Here is a 24,285-nt window from a genome sequence, read left to right on the forward strand (position 1 = left end):
TCTTTGAACATAGTTTGAGCACATACTTCATATGACAAAAAATTTAAGGTGTCAAAATTACAGACTTTGTGAAAGCTAGCAGAGAATTACTGATTGGTACAAAGGTCTAAATGTCTTAAAATTTAAGGTGAAAAGGAGGAACCACATTACATTAAAGGAAAGGGGAAAAGGAAAATGTTGCCTTTGCTTGCAAAGGTCAATTGAGAGAAGAAGTCCGCTATAGTTCTCCACCCGAAATTCCACTTGTTCCTTGAACACTAAAATGGACTTGCAAAGGCAGCATATTGACAGGACTTTGCTTCATGCTGCGTATTGCCTCTACAATGGCCAATGCTCCAGCCACGATTGTGATGATAGAGACTTTATTTGCTAATGCCATTCTCCTCAGCTACAAGCCCATCAATCTCAACAAGCGAACAATCAGAAGTAGCAACTATCCTGAATCCCAATCTGGAAAATGCATGCGCGATTGCTGGCAATTGAGCTGCTTTGCTAATTTCATTGTTCATGTACGTATTACCTCCAAACAGGAGGCTCGGATAGTTTTAGTTGGTAGTGAGCATGCCGAGTCACCAGAATTTACTCCAGCCTGCTCTACGTGCTCCATTATACCACCAATAACCACGTTCGTTTGGGAATCAACAAGAGCATCAAAATCTATTTCACATGCAAGCTCATCATTGTGCTTTTCAAGAAGATAAGCAAATCAGTGAAATATTTTTTTACCTTTCTTGGAAAGAAAACTGGGATTTCTTTAGAGCAAATGACTGTAATACTTGAGAACAGAAAATGTGAAATTCTTGAACAACCTGGAAAAATGCTCAGAAGCAAAAATTTTCAGAACAAATGATTGTAATGCTTTAACGATTGAAGTGCCCAAATCCCAAATTCACTTCATAAATAAAAACGCCCAAATCAAGATGCTCCAAAAAACGAACAAACAGAATGATTGCAATGCCCATATCCCAAATCCACTTCATAAATAAAAACACCCAAATCAAAATGTCCCCAAAAACGAACAAACTGAAGATGAGTATAGCGTATCTGCAAAAGTAAACTTGTCACGATCGACGCTCGCAGAGACAGGCGACGGCAAAACTCTAGATGGGTATAGGATTTTTGCAAAAGGAACCATTGAATAGTGCAGAAGAAGAATTATCGATGCATATACAAAGAGAGAGACCGACATGGTGGATCTTGGTAAGTCGACACTAGAGAAGGATCAATGGGCAGATTTTCATCGAGCGGCAGGCAACACTAGAGGGGTCGTGCAAAAGAGGCTGCGAGAAATCAGTTTGGGTCGGAAAGTTTCAACTTAGTGGTGCTACTCAACGATCACCAGAGCTATCCGAACGGTGCTGGTACCCTTATGATGGGGTTCTGTCCTTGGGGGGCGGCACATTTTTTTTGGCTTTTGACGCTTGATCGATAAGCACTAGCTCTTTCGCTATTGAAACTCCCACAAGAAACCACAAGGTCGTTCATGTGGGTCCAACTCAGACGCTAGCATACACAAAGTCAAAGCTGTCACTGGCGATTTCTCAGCTTGACCCCAAAGACTCTTCGACAACAGCGTTGAGGAGGCTAGCCCAGAGCTGCTCTTAATTTAGCGCAACTGCTACCCTACTTTGTTGTAGTGAAGCTGTGGCAATTCTTCCTCATGTGAACGAAACGTCAAAGGCTATGAGAGAGATGAGGTCGGGAAATTCAATGGATTTTGTGCACTTTAAATGATACTACCAAAATGCCGGAATCTCCTCATATGTCACTGCAAAATGAATGAAAATAGATCTTGTATGTTACTTCCTTCAACATATCCTTGAGGAGTTGTAGCATTGTCTTACAAAATATTTCATTGAATAGTATGTTGAGTTATAGGAATAGATCTGCTTTATTAATTTCATATTTCAAGTATATATAGGATATTCCGAAGTAAATAATTAATCACAGCGCGTGTCTAAGTGGTCGCACTGAATTGTTGGTCATGTATTTTTTTCTCCTCATTGTTTATTGATTTAAACAAACAAAGCATGCCAGTTTTAGTGAGCCCTAGGAACAAATTAGTAGGCAGAATTTGTGCAGTGAGTTGGAGGAGTGTCCTGTGCTGGCAGAATTATATTATAGGAAATCCACTCCAAAGTTGAGTATATACGTTATGTGTTTGTCCTTCAATGGTGCTTGTAGATTATTCTCAAAGTAAATAATTAGGTTCTAGTTGATGTTTTGATTCTCTTTTCGAGGGAATGTTTGTGCCTGCTATAAGAGGGCAGGGTACTGATGAGCAACGTAAAAAGTGGTTACCGTTCGCATATAAAATGCAGATTATTGGCTGTTATGCACCGACAGAACGTGGTCATGGTTCAAATGTTCAAGGCCTTGAGACTACAACAACGTGTGGTAGGAATTCAGATGAATTTATCATCCACAATCCCACATTGACTTCAAGCAAACTGAGTAAAGAGGCCTTTAGTTAGAGTCCTTCAGTTGTAGGAGGAACTTTCTTCTGACTTTTTTTCAACTATAGATTTCTAACATGCGGTTGATTTTTCATTTGTTTTGTTATATCACATATTGATATTTTCTTGTTATTATTCCCTTGTCAACAAATCTGCACCATATTATTGACTTCTCACTTTTTTGAAATCTAGCGGTTGCCTAGGTAAAGCATCAACGCATGCAATTGTATATGCATGTTTGGTAGTTGATGATTAAGAATGTGGAATACATGGTGACTGGGTTTGCTCTACTTTGTCTATTATTTAAACATCTAAAAAGCAATAACTTTCATATTTATGAAAATTTCACAGGATTTATTGTTCAGTTGTGAAGTTTAGGAGATCATTCCTAGCATGTCATTTGGTCCGTACTCCAAGACTCAGATATTGGAGAATGAAGGGCATTATGTTGTTCAAAAGTTCTATCTGAAATCGTTTCATGTTTGTACCACTTTCCCCTTCATCTGGTGTTATATTCTCCCGAATGTTTCTTTTCAGGTTTGGGCGCGAAGAGGTGAGCAAGAGGCCAGAATATACAAAGGTCTTTCAGGTTTGCGCACGAAAAGATGAGCAAGAGGCCAAAATATACAAAGGTCTTTCTAGAGAAAGATATGCTTCATGGGACCTTAAACGTCACTAATATTGTGTGCCAACTGCTTCTCCATGCCTGGATTGATGCTGCTGCAAGAGGGAACCCATTTCGGCAAAAATAACCTGAAGAGAATATAAGTACATGATAAAAAAAAGCAAAAAAATTCGAGCGTTAATTTTCAAAAGAGAGAGAGAGACATGTTCTTGAGGTGCACATTAGGTGTGGGTGCGCTTCAAACAGCACTGGTAAGGTATGGTTGTGCGAGATATACCGGTGACGTAAATCATAACTATATCTCTGCAGCGGTGACGAGACAATAGCAGCCAATATGATCACCGGTATAATCTGTAGAGCTGCAATACTGTCACCGGTATATCTCATAAGCATCATGTAGAACTATAGTGGTTGTAATTGTCATCGGCATAGATGTTTACAGGTAGTAATCGGCACCGGTATAGGTTCGACAACACACCACGTGAAATTTCGTAAAAATGTCTTCAAGGTTTATAGATCTAGCTTGTTTAAATCCTATTTAAACATCACGTTTTTTTTCCCCATTATTCCTCAATTTTTTGCCACATTTTATATTCATCTATATGATTATATTAACAAAAACAGTCTATATTTCGGGTGGAGAACTACAGCCGAATTCTTCTCTCAATTGACCTTTGCAAGCAGGCAACATTCTCCTTTTCCCCTTTCCTTTTATGTAATGTGGTTCCTCCTTTTCGCCTTAAATTTTGAGACATTTAGATCTTTGCACATTAATTCTCTGCTAGATTTCACAAAGTCTGTAATTTTTGAGACTCCTTAGATTTTTTGTTGTATGAAGTATGAACGCTAACTGTGTTCAAAGAATGAGCATAATATTTGGCTCATTCATATGCAAGTGTGATTTTTTGAAGAGTAGATTTTATTTCTAGTTTGTTTCTTTTTTTTATGGTTCATTGTTTCTCAAAGTAAATTTGAAAATTTGTGGTGGTAGTCAGTAAATCCATTGTATTTACAAGGAGTGCATCATCTAACTAGGAAGAACCTCCCCTTTATTCACTAAAATATACCTGTTGGTGGAAACTTTTTACCATATTCATCCTTATATATATGAATTAGGAAATGGCTCATATGCAGATGAAAATGATCAACCTTTACTTTATAGGCTTTTGTCCAAAACCAAATTCAAATGCAAAGCAATATAAGAAATAGCATTTTGAATTAATTACGAAGAAAGCAGTGCCAAGGTATATTTAAAGGCCTACTCGTTTTCTTTATCATTTTTTTTCTATTTGCTTTTCAAACAGCAAAATAGGATTCTCGATCTTAAACTTCACATTAAGCTGAACAAAAAACTATGGCTCCCCAATTTGACTTCCGTTTGCCTCCTAGTGTTTTAGATGAATATAAAATGTAAGCAAAAAAATTAGGAATAATGGAAAAGAAAAAGGAACTTGATGTTTAAATAGGATTTAAACAAGTTAGAACTATAAGCCTTGAAGACAGCTTTAGGAAATTTCACATGGTTTGTTGTCATGGTACCGACACACATCTATACTGATAACAAACCACTATAGATCTATACCAGTGACTGCCTTTGCAACTACAGATCGGCTACTAGTGACCGGTACAGATTTATACCGGTGATTACATTGGCCGCTGTTGTCTCGTCACACTGTTTCATAGGAAAAGCTTATGAAATTATGCATAGTTATTAAGATAAGAAGTGTTTATGTTTAAATAATAAATGAATTGTGTAACTCTTAGGTAGAAGAAGACACTTAGTGGCCTATAAATATGCCATGTATTTGTGATATGAGTTATGGAGAGCAATGAAATTACAACTTCTTGTGTTTGAGTCCTTGTATTTTTCACATAGTATAGCTTGTTTTCTCATACTTTTGATAATTAAATATCCCTCAACATACTAGCATAGTGGTATCCAAGCCAGTTCAAGATGTGGCTTGGAATTGCAAACATTAATGCCAAAGCAGAAGCGTTGGAAAATGAAGGTTGAGTTGAGCATGTGAAGAGATATTGGTAGACCATGAACAATATATCTAAACTTGTCACAAGTTTTGGTTCCTATTTTCAAATTTGAAAATGAAGAATTTTGGAGCATTTAGATGAAACATTTTTTATTTCCTCGGATTTATAGGATTTGGTAGACGATGCTAGTGAGAATGAAAAATTTCATGGAAAATCAAGTGACAACATTATTAGTTTTACAAGTAGTTGTAGACTACAATTTTCCAAAAAATACAATGCATCCACAACCGGTCAACCATAAAATATTTAAAAATAAGATTTGCATATATACAAAAAAGGTAACCACTATTAAGTTATAGATCTTGCATCGAGATTTTGAAACATATTTTAATAAAAATGGTGAATCTATGCAAGATTTATTTTCCAAACTTATGTTTACTTAAACTATGGTTATTTAAACCAAGTGTGGTCTTTTGGGGAAATTACTTCTAGCCAATAGATTGTGGAAAAAGACTCCCTCTTAAGTTTGATCATGTTGTACCTGCACTTGAAGAATCTAAGGATCAATTATCGTACAACCTTTCATGAGTTGTCTTGTTTATTGTTAGCACATGAGGGTCATATTAATATAGTTGAAACTTAGGATGAATCTATTCAAACAATGAGAATAACTTGGGCGGAGAAATTCCCTTCACGTCTAACTAATGAACATGCTTCTCACACTAAAGCGGAATCTATTCAAACAAGGAAAAATAATTGAAGAGGCCAATGATAAAAAAAGGTGGATTTTGTAGTAGCAGCAGAGAGGTTATAGAGGTAGCTTTTGTGGTAGAAGAGGAAGACATGGAAGGCATGATGCATAATTATCTAAGAAAGATAATACATACAAACCAAACTATAAAACAAAGCAATATTTTCATTATACGAAATTTGGGCATATTGAGGCAGAATGCTTTGAGAAAAATAAGCAACAAGCAAAATATTATAAAGGATGACATTAATTTATTTCTTACAAGTGCTGACAATTGCAAAAATGGGACCTGGTTTTTAGACAGTAGTTTCATCAATCACATGAAAAGGAAGAGAGATTTTTAAAGAGCTTGATAAACAGTAAAGGTAGAGGTCAAGATGGGTAATGTTAACAAGGTAAAAGTAGAAGGAAAATGTGCAATGTTGTGAAATTCAAATCATGCAAAGAAAAAGTTATTCAACATGTTTATTTTGTACCAGGTTTGTCCCATAACATACATATATTTCAGCTAAATGCAAAATGATTAGTTGATCTATTTTCATGATGAACTCTACGAAATAAAGAATAAGAAGCGTGACATGATAACAGCAAAAAACTCTTATAGTACAAAATAAGTTGTTTCTACTGAAGGTTGCAACTATGGGTACATGTTCATTAATGGCCCGGGTCAACGATTGATTGAAACTATGCATTTATGATATGGACACTTGCATTATAGTGGTTTGAACTTATTAAATCAAAAGAACATGGTGCATGACTTACCATTTATTTCTATGATTGATAAAGTTTGTGAAGGTTGTGTTTTTGAAAAAATACAACATCAAGCTCCATTTCCAGTAGGATTAGGAGACAACTTGAACTTGTTTGCTGACATTGGTGGTCCAATGAACACATTGTCATGAAATAAGAGTAAATATTGTTATTATTTACCAATGATTATACACATATGGGTTGAGTTTATTTTCTAGTATAACAATCAGATACTTTTGACAAATTCAAAGAATTTAGAGTCCTAATTGAGAAATAAAATAGTCCACCAATGGAAACACTCCATATTGATAGAGGATGTGAATTTGCTTCTAATGAACTTTAAACTAAAGAAATTTGAACACACATACAATTCTCTATGAGAAAAGCACCACAAAAAATGGGGTGGTAGAAAGGTAAAATAGAACAATGACGAAAATGACACACAACATGTTCTTAAGAAAGGCTTGCCATATGATTTTTGGGCAGAAGCAATAACAACATTTATGTATTGTTGAATATACCTCCTACAAAAGCAGTTCAACATAAGGTATCATATCAAGTATGGTAGAACCATAGGCCTAGTGTAAGTCATTTACGCATATTTGGATGTATTGTTTATGGACTAATACTCTAAACAATCCAAGTTATAAAAGAAGAGTGAGAAGTGTATATGTAATGGATATATTTCTGAACTAAATGATGTGTATTTTATAATCTAATAACTAAGACATTAATTATTAGGAGAGATGTGGTTTTTGATGAAGAGATTTGTTTGACATGGGAGAATAATGAAGTCAAGCATGTGTTGTTTGATGAATTCGAGGGAGAAATATCAAAGGATGTGCCTGGTACAAGCAGTCCATCACTTAAAAGTTTTGAATGTATATTTGATTTAAACTCACCTCTAATGAAGGTAAAGTCTCTTGAAGACATGTACAAAGAATGTTCCTTTGATCTTCTTGCATTTGAACTATAAGTTATGATGAAACATATAAAGACACAAAGTGGGTAAAATCAATGAAAGAAGAAATTTCATTAATATAAAAGAACAAAACTTGGGAACTAACTGACAAGGGTAAAGTGAGTTTATAAAATTACACATGATACTGATGGTAAGATCAAAAAATATAAATCATCACTTGGAACAAAAGGTTATGTTAAAAGATATGGTGATTTTTCTTGAACTTTTTCTTCTATTACTAGATTCGAGACAATTCGTGTAGTTCCTGCAATTGTCGCTCAAGTGAAGTGAAAAGTTTTCCAGCTTGATGTGAAATCTGCATTTCTGAATAGCTATTTAAATTTATGTAAAGTAACCAAAAGATTTGTTATTACCAAGAAAAAATAAAAATTATATAAGTAAAATGAGACGTTTTATGGATTTAAACAAGCATCAAGTGCATGGTACAGTTAGTTGGACTCATACATGTTAAAAAACGAGTTTCATATGACTGAAAGTGAACCAACATTGTTTGTGAATATGACATGTGATGACATCAAAACAAGAAAATGGGTTTTTAGCGAGCACAAAAATCATCACTAAAAACATAAAAAACCGTTGCTAAAAACATTTAGCAATGGTGCAAAACCATTGCTAAAAATAGTAAACACCGTGCCTAAAAACTTCTTGGCGTAGTTTTTCTTTCTAGCAATGGTTTTCCAATACCTATTATATACATTTATATCTATATATATAATATGTGTGTGCGTGTGAGAGAGAAAGAGCACCTTAATTAATTCACAAAAAAGCATCTTGTTATAAAACATTGAATTGTTTACAACTGAAAAAATGCATACATAAACTGTTTTCTTTTTTCTTTTTCCCTTACTGATCATCCATTAGCTTTCCAAGAGTGTGAGTTTTAGCATCAGCCTGCTTGACTGCTGTCAACAACCTTGGTGTGGATGTCAACCTTTTGTAGAACCCTATAAGTCAAGCTTTAACTGCTTATGGTGGACTAAAGTCAAAAGTGCAAACCAAAGCAGTCTGGTGAAGTAAGGATCAGGTGGCTGGCATAGATCTATGTTCCAAAGTCATCACATTAAATAGCTAATGGGTGCTCATTCAAAAGCCTAAATTGAAGCAGGACTTTAGGAGGATCTGCAACAAAATACACAAAAATTATGATCACATATTACAAGCTCAATTGTTTGATTTGACACAAGCATTGGTCACAAATAATTCATGTAAGGGATTGTTAAAATACATGAGCGAGGCAACTGAACATAATTGGAACTGGGCCATGTTATAATTAAAACAAATAGAATATGATAAGGTATAAGCAAATGATTATAATGAAATACGATGAAATGCCAGTAACTGATAATGATGCATGTTACCTATTAAAAGTGAACAACAGGTATTTCCTAACATGGATGTTATTAAACAAGAATTAGTTCTTCAGACACTATAACTGCAGCCACAATGAAAGTTTGTCTCCACCTCAAATGCCATAATGGTGCAAGTGGCCTCTTCTTGGCAACCATCCAGCTAAATAAAATGTTAAAATAAATGGATGGTCCATATCAACATTGCGTGAAAATGACAATAAACAAAACAAGGTCAAGCAAGCCATCAGAAATTAAAAATGACTTGGCAGCATATTAACAGATGACCAATTGAGTCAAATCACAAGTAGACATGCTATGAAGATGATAAGAAAAAGAATGCACCATAAAAAAGATAAGCAGGGTATGATACAACTGCTTTGAAATCATAAGCCACAAGCATAGGAAATTGAACAACTCAAACATTTTAAGTTTTAATCACTTCCATTGTTTGAAAAATAATTATATGATACAACTGCTATGAAATCATAAGAAACATTCATAGGAAAGTCAAACAATTCAAAAGCTTTAAGTTTTAACAACTTCCATTCTTTGAATAAAACTATGTGTATTGTGAAAAGTAGGTAGTTCTAAATAAACAGTCACTATAGAGGACAATTACTTAGCTGAACTACCTTCAGTAAAAAGTTTTGGGTCCATCAAAGTTGTAGTCCCCAGGTAAATCCAGTCCATTGTGGAAGCTAAGATACTAAAACAATACTAATGTTTTAATGGTAAAATGTGCTTCAAAATGAAACTGAATAAAGGCTACTAGGTCTAACTGTAGCTAGAGTATACCATTACTCACCAGAATGCACAAGGATGAGTTTTAACTGCAAGAATAGACTCCTTAAAATACATGCTCTTGCTGGTTGATACATTACAAATCTAAGAAATTGACCTAATAAGAAAAACAAATTCTTTATCATCCTTGAAATTAGCTAAGAGAGAGAGAGAGAGAGCACCTGCGAGGTTGTGCTGTGGTAGACATCAAGCGGAAACGCAAGGTCATCAACTAATGAAGGGAAGAGAAAGAGAGGATTTAGGGCACCACACAGTGCACACACACACACACACACACACACACACACACACACACACACACACACACACACAGAGAGAGAGAGAGAGAGAGAGAGAGAGAGAGAGAGAGAGAGAGAGAGAGAACAAATAGAAGGACAAAGAGCAAGAGAGGTGTTCGTTGAGGGATTTAAACCAAAAGATCTGGACTGACGTGAAGAGAAGTGATCGACATCGATAGAGGAAGATGATGAGCCCATTTGTGAGTGCACTAATGAAGGAAGAAGATATCACACTTAGCAAGCAATGCTGGTGAAGGAGAATGATAGCTGCTTCTCTATGTTGATCATTGAGCAGCAACAAAGAGAAGTGCCAGGTGGAGGAGGATGACGATGAAGCTCCTTCAGCCCCTTCCTTGATGCTTAGGGCCTGTTTGGTAGGAGGGAAAGGGAGGGAAAGGAATGGATGGAAAGGGAGGGAAAGGAATGGGAAGGGAAGAGAAAGTGAAGGGAAAGGAATGGAATGGAAAGAGTTGATTAAAAAGGTTGTTTGGATAGAAAGGGAAGGGAAATGAATGGAATAAAAAAAAAGACTAAATAGCACATGGATTTAGAAATGGGTGAAAGAAAAGGAAGGGTAGTGTGGGAACAAAAAACTTTTCCACTTACTTTCTTTCCTTTCCTTCCCAATCCGTCCGATTTGAGAGGGGAGAGATTTACACTAAACAATCCCTCCCTTTCCTTTCCTTTCCTTTCCCTCCCCTTGCAACCAAACACGCTTTGCCCCTTTCCCTCCTTTCTAATTAGTCATCCAAACAAAGGAGGGATTGCTCAATCCCTCCCTTTCCCTCCTACCAAACAGGCCCTTAGAGGAAGAAAATGCATGGAGGAGAAAGCATAAGCAATTTTGTGGGAAGACAACCAGTGGCCCATTGTTGAAACCCAATGATGCTAAAGAGGGTGGGGGTTTGGGGGGGGGGGGGGGGGGGGGGAAGAGAATTGAGGTTGAAGTAGGAACATAATGGTCAACAAGAGAGAGAGAGAGAAAGGGTTTTGCCAAAGTAGGAAACAAGATTTCACGACTATTCATAGTGTGATTTTTGAGTTGGGTATAAGGTATTTGTAGAACAATGTACGCAAAACATAATGGCATAGCCTTCGAGGTTGTATAGGGTATCTTTAGACTTTAGCAATAGACTGCTTGTTGTGCCTACTGCCTATGTTTGTTGTTGCGACATTATACTTTTATTATATATGTTACATGTTGATGACATTATCCATATAGGTAGTTCATTTAAGCTTAATAATGAATGCATAATGTGCATGACGAATGAATATGACATGACAAATTTAGGCTTATAGGCATTATTGATTCGCTAGTCAAATGAATACATTTTTGTCTCTCAAGAGAGATATGCTCTTGCTTTGCCTGAAAGTTCAATATGAATAAGTTTAAGATATGTTCTACATTTATGAATGAATCTAAGAAAAGTGTAAATGATGAAACTTCAAAAGTTGATGATGTTAATACAAAAGTATGTTTGGAGGATTGATGCCTTTAATGCATACTTGGCTAGATATTGCATTTCGTATGAGCATAGTCTCAAGATTTATGCATTGTCCATCAATTCATTATTTGGGAGAAATTAATATGAGTTATTGTGTGAATTAGTGAGGAGGTTATTCTTAATTTATGATAAATTAATTTAGAAATTTTAAAATAAAAACTTATAAAATTATAATAGCTATTACAGTAAGAAGTTTTCATGTTTGAATAAGCATAGATAAATTGTGTAACTCATAGGTAGAAGAAGACTCATGGTGACCTATAATATGCTATGTATTTTTCATAGGAGCTATAGAAAGAAATCAAATATCAGCTTCTGCTGTTTGACCTAGTGCGTTTTTAGCATTATATAGCTAGTCCTATTCTTCTTTTGAGAATTTATTTCAATTTAGCATATCAACAATTGAATCCTACCTACTAGCCATTTGTCTGCAAAGTTTGTGTTTATGATATTTTAGAATGTCATAAGGTCTGCTGGATTCAATGTTTGACCAGATTCTCGAAGGTCTGACTGAAGCTGATGATTTTCTTGATTTAGTTAGTCTACGTTCTACTTAGGCCCTATTTCATTTTTGTGCATAATTTGAGTTTATTCTTGCAAATTTGACCTGAAGTTGACAACTTTCTTAATTTACTTGAGTCTAGGTTCTATCACATTTTTGTGTATAGTTTGAGGTTTTTTTTTTTTTAAATTTTATAGTATCATGTTTTATTGTGTTAAATCATGTTGTCATTGTGTGTCCAATGTTTTTGCACGTCCTAAGTCTCTGGCACATAGGAGAGAGAGGGAGAGAGAGAGAATGCATAACAAAAATTTAGGGATAATCCCCTAGATACAAGAACAAACTGCAAAAACAAAATAGAAGAATAAAATATACAAGACAGCAACGCAATAAAACATAATAAGAGGGGTCAGAAGAGAGTGGATAGATGGAGCAGCAGAGTCATCCAATAGTAAACGAAAGATGGTGTCATAGTCAAATAGTAAAGTGGACATCCCCCTGCACAAGGCATGCCATAGAATCCGGCGATGAGAAGGTGCCCTTGAAGATCCTGTTGTTGCACTCGTCCCAAATGCACCACCAAGAGGATATGAGCCACGACCCTAAGAAAAGGGTAGGTGGGGGAAATGACAAAAGAGAAAAAGAGGGCGAATGAAGGGCATGTTTGGAAGACTACTAACAAAGGAAGACCATGCAGAGGCAAGAACACTATAGAAAAAAGGGCATGAGGTAAAAAGGTGAACTTGAGACTCAAGCGCAGAGAGACAAATGAGACACTAGTTAGTTAAACTAATGCCAAGACGTTATAAGTGGTCAAATATATTGATGTGGCCAGCAAGAAAAAACTAGATGAAAGTAATAGCACGAGGAGAGGGGCTAGGGAACCAAAAGGATCGTGGTAAGAGCGACGCATCGGAAGAACAAAAAAAAGCTAGGTAGCAAGAAGAAAAAGTGATTCCATAGGAAGACGAAAGAGGCCAGGATGGAGGGGTAGGGGAAATCGATGAGAGATCAGCAAGACAGAGGAAAAGCGGAATGGTAGAAAGCAGGCCACACCAAAAGTGGGAAGGAGAAGTGTGAGAGATGAAAATATTCCAATCACTAGGGGATGACAGGTCATATTTGGAACATATGAAAAAGGTGATGGTGGAATGGTGAGTTGTCAGACGCCACCATCAAGAATACAATGAGAACTCACACGCTCAACTAAGGTTGGTAATCTTGGCACTTTTAAGATGACGTGGAAGGGCAACCATGTCCCAACGCGCATTCGAAGGCCGATCACCATCCTAGAGAAAGTTACAAATGATCTTATCAAACCTTATCAGTACAACTATAAGAGGTCAAAAGACCACCAGAGCATGGAGGGAAATAAATGCAATACAATGCTTAACAAGGGTAATACGATATGAGAGGGAAAACAGCTTTCTCTGCCAACAATGGAGGTGGTCTACAAGCTTATACTCCACTCCATTCCAAAAGGAGGGCGTAGTGCCGGATCCGCATGAATGAGAGAAAGATGACATTTGGAGGAATTAATAGAAAAACTCAAGATGAACTCAAAAACTCAAAGGATGAGCCAGGTTCTCATAATCTATTGGTGAGAAACAACACCAAACAGGAGAAAGTCGTCAACATACTAGAGGGTAGAGAAAGCTTGTAAGTGAAAGTGAATGTGGTGTGAGGAAGCCAACGACCACACAACGTGACAAAATAAGGTAGAAAAGCACTCGACAACTAATTTAGAAAGCAATAGCGATAATAGACAACCTTGTTGGAGGCCGCGACTGAAAGAGAAGAATTTGCCACACATCTCATTAAAGGAGACCGCAAGTTTTGCCTTAGTGATAAGAGAAAGGATCCACTGCTGAAATGATGGACCAAAAGCAAGGTGGGTGAGGAGGTAAGATAGAACTCCCAACTAACCGATTCAAAGGCATTAGAAATGTCTAACTTAAGGATGAAAGAGGGAAAACACAAACAATAGAAGGAGTGAATAACCTCATTGGCTATGACAACAACGTCATGCAAACGTCGACCCTTAATAAACACAACTTAGAAGAGGTTAATGATAAAAGGCATAATAGGAGCAAGCCGCATGGAAAACAACTTAACAATAATCTTCGAGGGTATAGAGATTGGGTGAAAGTGGCTGACATCTATAGGGTTAGGACGCTTAGGTACCAAGACGCAGGTAGCTTGATTAAACACCTTAAGAAAGGCAGAGTTGAAAGCAAATTCATCACAAAATGCGAACACATCAATGCTACAAGCCTCCAAAAAAATGCGAAAAAACTCACTAGGAAAACGATCATTGCCGGGTGCCTTACTAGAGTCGAGGGCCCAACAACGTTCTTGATTTCTTGGTGCAGGAAGGGCCACTCAAGAGTGATCGTGCATGAGATGGAGAGGAAGAAGTGAATGTCTGGCAGTGAGCAAGAAATAATGGAAATGAGTGGTCAAAGCTGAGAGAATCTCATCACCAAGAAATATCCTTTGTCCAATAACCATGAACTTGAGCAACGTCTGGTGGCGCCTTTGAGAGGTGGCCAAGTGGAAGAACCTAGAGTTCTGGTCTCTATACGAAAGCCAACCCAATCTTGAATGCTACTGTTAGTGGATGGACTCCCTAATCCGCCACTCCTGAGCAAGGCACTAGAGAAATAAAAGGTAGGAAGACTGATCCATAGAAAAATTGTCATATGACTAGAGGAACAAGATCTCCTCATACCAAGCGGTGACATCAGAAAACTTGCCACTCCCAAAAATGCCTAGGCAATAACCCCCATTCTAATGGTGCAGCTTACATGAGAGCCTAAAAGCAACCCACCTACCATTAATGGTGCGAGCCCACCACCTAGGGATGACAACAACAAAGGACTTGTCTCGGAGCCACCAAATCTCAAAGCAGAACTAGGTGCGCTTGGTTCCAGCCCTACCCCAAAGAAGTGCAAGAGCAGAGGAGCATGTTCAGACAAGTGCCTCGGTTTGAGAACCAAGGATGACGATGAAAAAGTAGAGAACAACTCAGGCGAGAGGAAGACATAGTTCAACCTTCAGAGAATGAAAGGATTCCTATTGTTAGGCCAAGAAACTATCCCATTATTCAGAGGCACGTCGAAAGGGGCGAACTCATCAATGAACGAGCGAAAGACAAACATTGACAGACCAAAAGTGATAAGGGAAGAGGAGTCAGCAAGACTAAGCAGACAATTGAAGTCCCCTACCAAAAGTCATGGTGAAGAAGCAAGCTCACGAGCATGATGAAGTTCGACCCATAGCTACTCATGCAATGCCCCAACACAAGGGCCATAAACCATAATTACTAAGACCAGACCATTGGGCCAAAGACCATTGATGATGACCAAGATAGAGTACTTACCAACATGCACAACAACCCCCGTAAGAGGCGGAGACCATGCTAGCAGAATGTTGCCAGCAGCACCATTAGCCGAAAGATATCCAAAGGACAATTGACGCAATAAGGTACGAACATAGACATGAGAGACCACAAACAGCTTGGTCTTCACCACGATAAGCAAGAAAGACCCATGTTGATGGACCCAAGAAGAGAGGTATCTATGCTGATAACAGACACTGAGGCCACACACATTCCAACAAGTAACCCTCATGGGGAAACCATGTGAAGCGGCGCACGCCTGGCTGTCTTAACAGCATCAGGAGGGAGGATGGAGGCTCGTGAAAGCCCCGAACCTTCGTGATTCTCACTGCAACCTGGCAAGGCTGGAGTGAGAGGCTGGCCCAACAATATCAACAAAAATTGAACGTAAGAAATCGAGTTGATCCTGTGGAAGTGACACCCTAAGAGAGGCAAGCACATCTGGAAGAGAAATGCCCAACTCAACATCTAATGAGAGAGAGAGAGAGTCAACATTACTAATGCCACCAACAAGACCTTGAAGACAAAAAAACAGGAAGCCACATACCAATGATGAAATGTCAAGCAAAATAGAAGAAAAACAGAAAACATGACCACACACAATCGCGGTGAAACAACAAACATAAGTAGTGAAACCTTGACTAGAGCCCAATTTTCTCCAAGCACAAGCAACCCAAATTCGATGCAAAAGAACTCATGTTCACACCCGACGGCCACCAAAGACCACCTCAATTCTAAGAGCCACTCATGCTACATGACCACGTGAGGGAGAGGTCCTCAACAAATTCTCGACATGCTAGCAACAATTTCCTTGCATGTCATCAAAGTGGGGTTTAGATTAATAGGGGCACAGTAACTAGGTAATATGGTATGACCAAAACGTCCCACGAAACAAACACTCCACCAGCAAAGCCCACTACCGATTTGGAGCAAATGAAAGCACCTTGCCAGAATTGTTTTAACACACACAAGGGAACACCTGACAGTTTGGAATATACTATCACCAAAACCGCATTCCAAGCGGCCACGCCCAACACACGAAAGATTGTTGCTTGTAGACAGCGTTGAAGCCAAACATAAACCAACAACCAATTTCAAGTCAGCAACCAAAAAATGAAAATGATCCTTGGTTTACAAATGTGGGTATGTCTAATTGGGTTCCATTTGTAACACGCCCTGACATTCTATATGCTATGAATACTTTAAGTCAATTCATGCATGATCCAGAAAAACCACATCTCAAAGCGTTATACTGTGTCATGCGATACTTGAAAGGGACGCCAAACAAAGGCATCATTATGAGAAGAGATGGAGACATAAAAGTGATAAGATATTCAGATGTTGATTAGGCACGTGACCCTAATGACAGAAGATCAGTGGCAGGTTATTGTAGTTTGGTGGGAGGTAATCTAACCACCTGGAAGAGCAAGAAACAATCAGTCATTGCTAGATCAAGTGCAGAAGCGAAGTACTGCTCCATGGCACTAGCAACCTACGAATTACTACGGATGAAATACATTTTATCTGATATGAGAATCGGCTCAACTAAAGCTACGGAACTTAGATGTGATAACAAGGCAGCAATGCACATAAGTGAAAATCTTGTCTTCCATGGAAGAACAAAACATATAAAAGTAAACTGCCACTTCATTAGGGAGAAGAGAAAAAAGAAATATATACTTCATATGCAAGAAGTAGTGATCAGTTAGCAGATGTTTTCATGAAGCCACTATGCAAAGAAAACTTCGGCAAAATCATTAGCAAATTGGGAATTTTAGAAACACAATTACCAACTTGAGGGGGAGTGTTAGTGAATTAAGTCTATATCTAATTAGCTCTCTTGGTTTCTCCGCTATCCCTTACTGTTATAAGAAGTTGTAATAGAATAATTTAACTGCTTACCCGTACTTTCTAGAACTCTCTCTCAACGTGTATATATATCTCCAAAGTTGTATCATTTAAGATTAATCTGAATAGAGAATTCTTCTTTATCTCTCTGTTTTCCTCTGCTCTTTCTCTCAATATTGTGATCTCCCCTGCTTCTATCAGCTGGGGCAACTTGGAAAAAAGATGCTGCCCTACGACCAAAAAGAACTCTGGTCTATCATGGGGTGTCACATCTCCCAACATTTCCCTACATCAAGCGTGGGACTAGTGAAGCTTATATCCTTCATGATCACAGACATTGATTTCTTGTTTCTGTGATTTCCTTTGCTAATAGAGCTAGGGGAGTGTCTATTCAGACAAGAATTTCACATTTCAACGATGCACCTGAATGTAAACAAGACAATCAATCAATTCAGAAACCGGTCGAAACTGAATGACGTTGAACGTAGATAAAAGAATGTAAAGAGTCCTTACGCTTAAAGGGTGCCTAGAAATTTTAACAAATGATAGTGCGACAGGAACCAGTCCTCCGTTTAAGCCCCTGCTAAGATCTCTTTGTTCACCATAAATGGTGGTCGCTAACAAGTATCACTTTCTTCTTCTTGTCCAACTTTATAGCAATACTACAGAAAATGATGAATGATCATTAACTTAAACGAGATTTTGGGCATGCTTTTGCCATCATGAGTCTATTTTCTGCTCTTAATTCACGTAAGCGTGAGGCCCCTAATGATTGCAAGTGACCAAGTTGTCTAGCTTGCTCTCATCCTCAATCACAATTCTGCAGGACCATTGAGTTCTTCAGGACTTGTATTAAAATATAGATGGCAGCTGTTTTAAAGAGAGATTTATATGCTTGGTAAAAGGCAGTGACAACTTGGAAAACTACAAAAGATCTTCATAGTTTCAAGAAATAATTTTCAATTCAAGCTCAACATAGTAGATGACAGCTTGACATGACTTCTCAACCGCATTACAGTGGTACATTTATGCAGATGAGTGTGGAAAATGGCCTTTAATTGGTCTCTTAACAAGTTTTGTTGCCATGGGATTCAAAATTCAAATTACCACAACATAGATTCCTACAGGAAGTTCAAGTTCAAGGGGCAAGTTCATAAGTGGAAGGGCAAAGCCAAAAACAAAGGCAAGTTTAGAGGCCAAAATAGATTGTGAATAACATAACATGATAAATGCCATGCATAATCAAATGGATCCCGCGTTGCAGTGACGACAACGTTAGAGACCAAATCATGTCTCTGTTCGACTTCCGAACGGTAGACACATAATCGCCACACACAAAACCATGATAATAGGTGGCCATTTCAACACAGTGAGTTGCAATAACGTCAAATAGGAAATGCAGCAAATTAATTACGACAACTTCATCCTTGATATAGCTCTTCTACTTTTTGATGCGAAAGAAGCATAAACAATTATAGATAAGAACACGAGATTTTTGATATTCCTTGCCCTCTTTGTGGCTTTCTGATTATCATATTTTATCAAAGAAACTAGAGAACAGTAGCTTTATATTTTTTTTTTCAGGATGTTCCATAAGTTTACCAATACCATGTCCAGGCTAATAGAATATAAGATTGACCGTTAGAGCACAAAGTAGCGTGAGAAGATGAGGTGTATCGACGGACCGAAGGGAACGATAGCATGAAAAGATGCTGTGCTTGGATACAGGTCGATCAGACTCACTGGAGAGTGAAACGCTGAAGGTAACAGGAGCCTGTGGGAAAAGTAACTAACGCCTTCAGTAGTAGAAATGAAATTGCCACAAGAAAAGTGGGGGAAGTTGAGGAAGGTGCAGTTTTGGTAGTCCAATACTAATATTCAATGTTCTTCATTACGTGCCGTCGCTGAGGCAGTTATTTGAAACTTAAACCAAGCATCTAGATATGTTTTTTCAAATGCTGGGTAGTGTTTGTAAATCGCCTATTACTATTTGTAATTTTTTCTAATAAAAAGACCCTAGCGTTTTAAAAATAATTCTCATGCGCAGGTTTAAAAAGGTAATAAACGAGACCTGCTACGCCAACATGGTTCTTCTGGGTCCTGGGATTAACATAATTTGTCATTGTTATATCGATCTGAAGATGTGAAATTGGTTCTAAAACTTATCTTCACTCGAATGAGATAGTTGCATTTAACTGCTAATGAATACAAAAGCGAACGTTTAATTGGGACATGGAACGTACATATGGCTTCACTTTCGTTATTTATTGTTTGTGCCAATTATTAAAGAGGTCGTAACGGGTGTGAAGACAAAGATCTTGAATCAGGTTTGAACCTCGTGACTCTGCAGTCGACGCATGTGTAGATAGTAGTGTTCGGGGCTCACCAGAGGTTGAGCTCCATTAAATGATCTGCGGTTTGAAGTGAAGGAGAGACAAAAAAAAAAAAAAAGAGGGCAAAGGATGCACTTGGTTAAGGAGGTTGAGGGTCCAAATCTTTACCATTTAGTAGGGTGTATCTGTTGCAGTATAAGGAAAAAACCTCGTCATTTTTGGGTTAAAAAATTTACCCTAAAACATTTCACGTCCACAACCGGTCTCTTTGAGTCTTTTCATCAAAATAAGGAAAAAAATGGTCTTTTCCCAGCCGGTGGCATTGTTCGCCCGTCTTCGAGGTAAGATTTATCCATGAAGAAAGTTCATCTGCTATCATCAAATACGCCCGTAGCGTTGAAAAATTTAAGTCAGGGTGCTCATCTGAAGCTTCCCATGGCTTCGATTCGACCTGACATGTGAATTTGAATGTTATCTGTCTCTTCTTTTGGCTGGTCTCACAGTCCTAGGTGCATGTCTGTCCGCAGAAAGCAAGTTGGTGAGTCAAAAAGATGTCTTATTGCACGGTTGCCGGTTGGTTACGCATACCTGCATAAAGCTACAACCCCATTTCTTATGCTTCCTGACTTCTTTCATCAAGTCTCTAACCCTTTCAACGTCCTGCCACCTTTCCTTTGCAGCAAACACATTTGACAACAGCACATATCTGTCACCACGCGAAGGCTCAGCTTGCACAAGATTCTGCGTTGCAATTTTAGCAATCTCACCATCATCTCCGTGAGTTCTGCAGGCACCAAGCAAGGCACTCCAAATCGTGCCATTGGCAGCCACCGGCATGCTCATTATGAATCTGTACGCTTCTGCAAGTTGCCCTGCTCTCCCCAAAATGTCCACCATGCAACCATAGTGCTCCATCTTTGGTGTCAAACCATACTTCTTGATCATAATCTCAAACAATTTGCTGCCTTCATTTACCAACCCTGCATGACTGCAAGCAGACAGAACGGCGATGAAGGCAATATCATCGGGCAGCGTCCCGGACTCCTCCATGTCGGAGAACAATTTCAATGCCTTTTCTCCGTGGCCATCGAATGCCATTCCGCAAATAATGGCTGTCCATGATAGCTTATCCCGAACTTCAATGCCGCTGAACACCTGCATTGCTAGTTCCGTGCATCCACACTTGGAATACATGTCGATTAGTGCCGTTCTTATGCTTAAATTCGAGAACATTGCATTCTTGTAAGCATAAGAATGCAGCCATCTACCAAGTTCTAGTGCCCCCAGCTGGCCGCATGCCGAAAGCGCAGCCAAAATCGTGATCCTGTCGGGTGGTGTCCCGGCATTGGTCGCTGCCACCATTGAAGAGAAGAGCTTCAGAGCTTCATCAGGAAGGCCGTGCCTAACGTATCCCTCGATCAAAGCATTCCATGGCGCTGCAGCGGTTCGCCGAGGCATCCTGTCAAATAACGACCTGGCCTCAACCACATTGCCCTCTTCAATGTATCCGGCAATCATGACGCACCAGCCAACCTCATTTCTCACAGGCATACCATCAAACAATTTGCGTGCAAACGGCATGCGCCCAACCTTCGTATACAAACGCATCAAAGATGACACAACGAAGGCGTGGGATTCAAACGCCACTTTGACGACTTGAGCATGGACCTGTTCTCCCAACCTGGCATCGACAAGCAGCGCGGCCGCCTTGAGAGAGAAGGCGAAGGTGAAGCTATCGGGCCCAACTCCAGCGCGGTGAGATCTGCAGAAATAGGAGACAGCGTCACGTGGGAGGCAGGAAACGGTGAGAGCTCTGATAATGGTGTTCCACAGGAAGATGCCCGGATCCGCGGCGAGGTGGAAGAGGGAGAGCGAATACGCGATGACGGTGGTGGTGCTAGTGCCTGGTTGAGGCTGAGCTATCAGCAGCGAGGTGGAGGAGAGGAGCAGATGGGCGAGTGCCGAAGCGTGGTCCTCTAGAGGAATGGGACTCGATGTGAGGACGAGGGCGTGAACCTGCTGGACCTGTCTCAGGGTTCTGCACCTCTGTAACGCTGCGATGATCCCTCTCATGACAGAAGCTTCTGTGCACGTCCATGATCATGAGGACGTTCCCTTTTTGGACCTTCGATTCATCTGTCAAACTGCAGGGATTTGAGTAAAAGAGGATTAGTCAAGTCGTTTACTGGATTTATGAATTGTGATCTGCTTTTGAAAAATATAGGAACGAACTGGGTGCAGGAAATAAGATACCAATTGATTGAATCAAGTACTTCATTTTCATAAACATTTACAAATTACAAGTACTTCTTGGATTTTCGTAAATTGTTGTTGACCAAATGACTTTGTTATTTTGTACGTCTGTGCAAGATTCTATCCTTCAATTCTTCCCATGAAAAAAGTTTCTGGAACTTTTTGAAAAACAATTTAATTTAAGAACTCGATTATATAAACAACCCACCTAAAATCGTTTGGGATAAAATTTTTCATTTTCATTTTTTCCGTGCACATTTCATGACTTGCTAAGAGATACAATCCTGGTGTCTTTGTGAAAATGGAAAAAGGTCCAACTTTCATGTAATAAATACAAGATGCCCAAGTCTGCCACTAATGCATTTGAACTTCGTTTTCCGAAGACCCTTTTCCCAGGATGTATGAGGATTTGGTAAAAAACATACCATTTGATTAGACAAAAACCGATTCATAAGTGTCAAACCACTTGGGTATGGGACAAAAACCATACCAATTACATTTAATTATTGAAGTATTTTTTCTACAATATTCTAACCTTATACATATGATCTTAAGAGTGATTTGGTGAAAAAATAATATATTAAGTTAGTCATTTTTTTACTTTAATAATGTTATTTTAATAATCGAAAAATGAATGCCTCTAAAAAATAACATCAAAATTTTGATAGTAGAAAAAATCAAAGCTTTTACAAAAATAACTTAAAACATGATTATATATAATTAATGTTTATAAACACATTAGAAGGTTCACATTTGTCTAAAATAACTTTTAACACAAATTTAAGAGGTCTAGTTTTTATTCCTTGTTCAAATGGTCAAATTATCAATTATATATATATATATATATATATATATATATATATATATATATATATATATATATATATATATATATATATATATATATATATATATATACTAGTCAAGAATGAAAGTTAGATAAAATTGATTGTTAACATATTTTTATAATTTAACTGTATAAATATGATCTTAAGAATGTGTTGACAAGAAACACAAAGTAAAATACTTAATTGTTTTCTTTAATACAGTTTTTCCAGTCATATGTTAAAATGAATGGCTCTTATAACACTAAAATTTAAATGGTAGAGAAATATTCAATACTTTTTATAAAACTAAATGTTAAATTAGTTTTTATTAATATACTAGAATGTTTGTTCATGTTTTCTTTAAAATATGTTTTAACTAGAATTTAAGAGGTTTAGTTTGTGTCTTGGTCTAAACAACTCTATTATACCAATCTCTCTCTCTCTCTCTCTCTCTATATATATATATATATATATATATATATATATATATATATATATATATATATATATATTAAATGGTGACTATAGTTTTTTAGAGTCACCCAATCATCTAATCTGCACCATCCAATCTACCATGATAAATGGTTAAAAGAAAAATAAGCAGAAAAAGATGATTAACATTTTTGTCATCTAATATTAGTTTACACATTTTTCTCTCAAGCATCTATCTGCTTTAAATAGACAGCCTTGGTTAGATGGCTGGATTACTTTAAACAACGAGAGTCATCGTCCTCTCTCTCTCTCTCTCTCTCTTTCTCTCTTTCTCTCACTCTCTCTCTCTCTCTCTATATATATATATATATATATATATATATATATATGTATATATATCTATATAAACTACTTTTAGTCTTTTAGTGCCACCAGCCCAACTGCTCGTAGGCTTACTAGTCTTTTCAAATTTGGCTTCATAAATTAACTTGAAAAGATTCATATATGTAAAAAAAGCCAAAATTTGAAACACAAATTGAATTTTATGACTCTAAGTTTGAATAAACTTAAAACAATGTAAAATTGTTTGAATCATCATAAAAAAAAGTAATTTGTGCATTTGACTCTCGAGCTTTTTTTGGTATCTACAAAATTTGGACCTTTTGAGTTCATCAGTGAAGTTAGAAAATTTGAAGATGCTCATTACATTCTCCAGCCAATCTGGATGGACAGTTTGGAAGGGGTCCTTTGGCTGCAAGGTCACTCTACGAGTGTCCCATGAATATGCCAAAAAGATTGGGGCAGATTCATGGAACACTAGTACTAATGTTCTATGAGTCTGGCCCCATCTTTGGGGCATATTCATGAGACACTTACATAGTATCTATGTTTCCAAATGATCCCTTTGTGATCATTGGTAAGGTTAGAAGATTTGAAGATGTTCATTACATTCTCCAGCCAAATGGAACGAATAATTTGAAATAGGGAAGAGAGAATGTTTGAGAAAGAGGGTATAGCTGCAGAAGGAGAGTCTCCCTCGAAACCCTTCTACCGGCTATGGCCAGATGCTGCTAGGGAAAACTCTAGGACGCTGGTCATGGGTGCAGTTAGCTGCAGGAGAACCAAAGGAAAATCCAAATGATGGAAAAGATTTGGAGATCAAAACGATAAATGCAAAACTCTGCATCATCATCAATAAGACAGAGTT

At 37.8% G+C, this 24,285-nt stretch overlaps 1 protein-coding gene across 1 annotated transcript; it reads right to left on the minus strand.

The window, feature by feature from the left end:
- Nucleotides 1–217: 217 nt before the first annotated feature.
- LOC116262231 (pentatricopeptide repeat-containing protein At1g09190-like) lies at nucleotides 218–21,639 on the minus strand. The gene is made up of 6 exons (XM_031641386.1): nucleotides 20,155–21,639; nucleotides 15,626–15,742; nucleotides 15,368–15,509; nucleotides 727–809; nucleotides 521–685; nucleotides 218–388 (listed from the first exon to the last, which is right to left on the minus strand). Exons 1-6 carry the CDS (start codon nucleotides 21,637–21,639, stop codon nucleotides 218–220), a joined length of 2,163 nt encoding a protein of 720 aa, XP_031497246.1.
- Between the last annotated feature and the right edge of the window lie 2,646 nt (nucleotides 21,640–24,285).

This window comes from Nymphaea colorata, chromosome 10 (genome assembly GCF_008831285.2).
Source record: "Nymphaea colorata isolate Beijing-Zhang1983 chromosome 10, ASM883128v2, whole genome shotgun sequence".
Taxonomy (NCBI): domain Eukaryota; kingdom Viridiplantae; phylum Streptophyta; class Magnoliopsida; order Nymphaeales; family Nymphaeaceae; genus Nymphaea; species Nymphaea colorata.

Coding starts and splice junctions, on each gene's coding strand:
- LOC116262231 (XM_031641386.1), bottom strand. CDS start 21,639: ATGAGAGGGATCATCGCAGCGTTACAGAGGTGCAGAACCCTGAGACAG. Junction 686..726: donor CAGTTTTCTTTCCAAGAAAG/GTAAAAAAATAT, acceptor CTTCTTGAAAAG/CACAATGATGAGCTTGCATG. Junction 389..520: donor TCCGAGCCTCCTGTTTGGAG/GTAATACGTACA, acceptor ATGGGCTTGTAG/CTGAGGAGAATGGCATTAGC.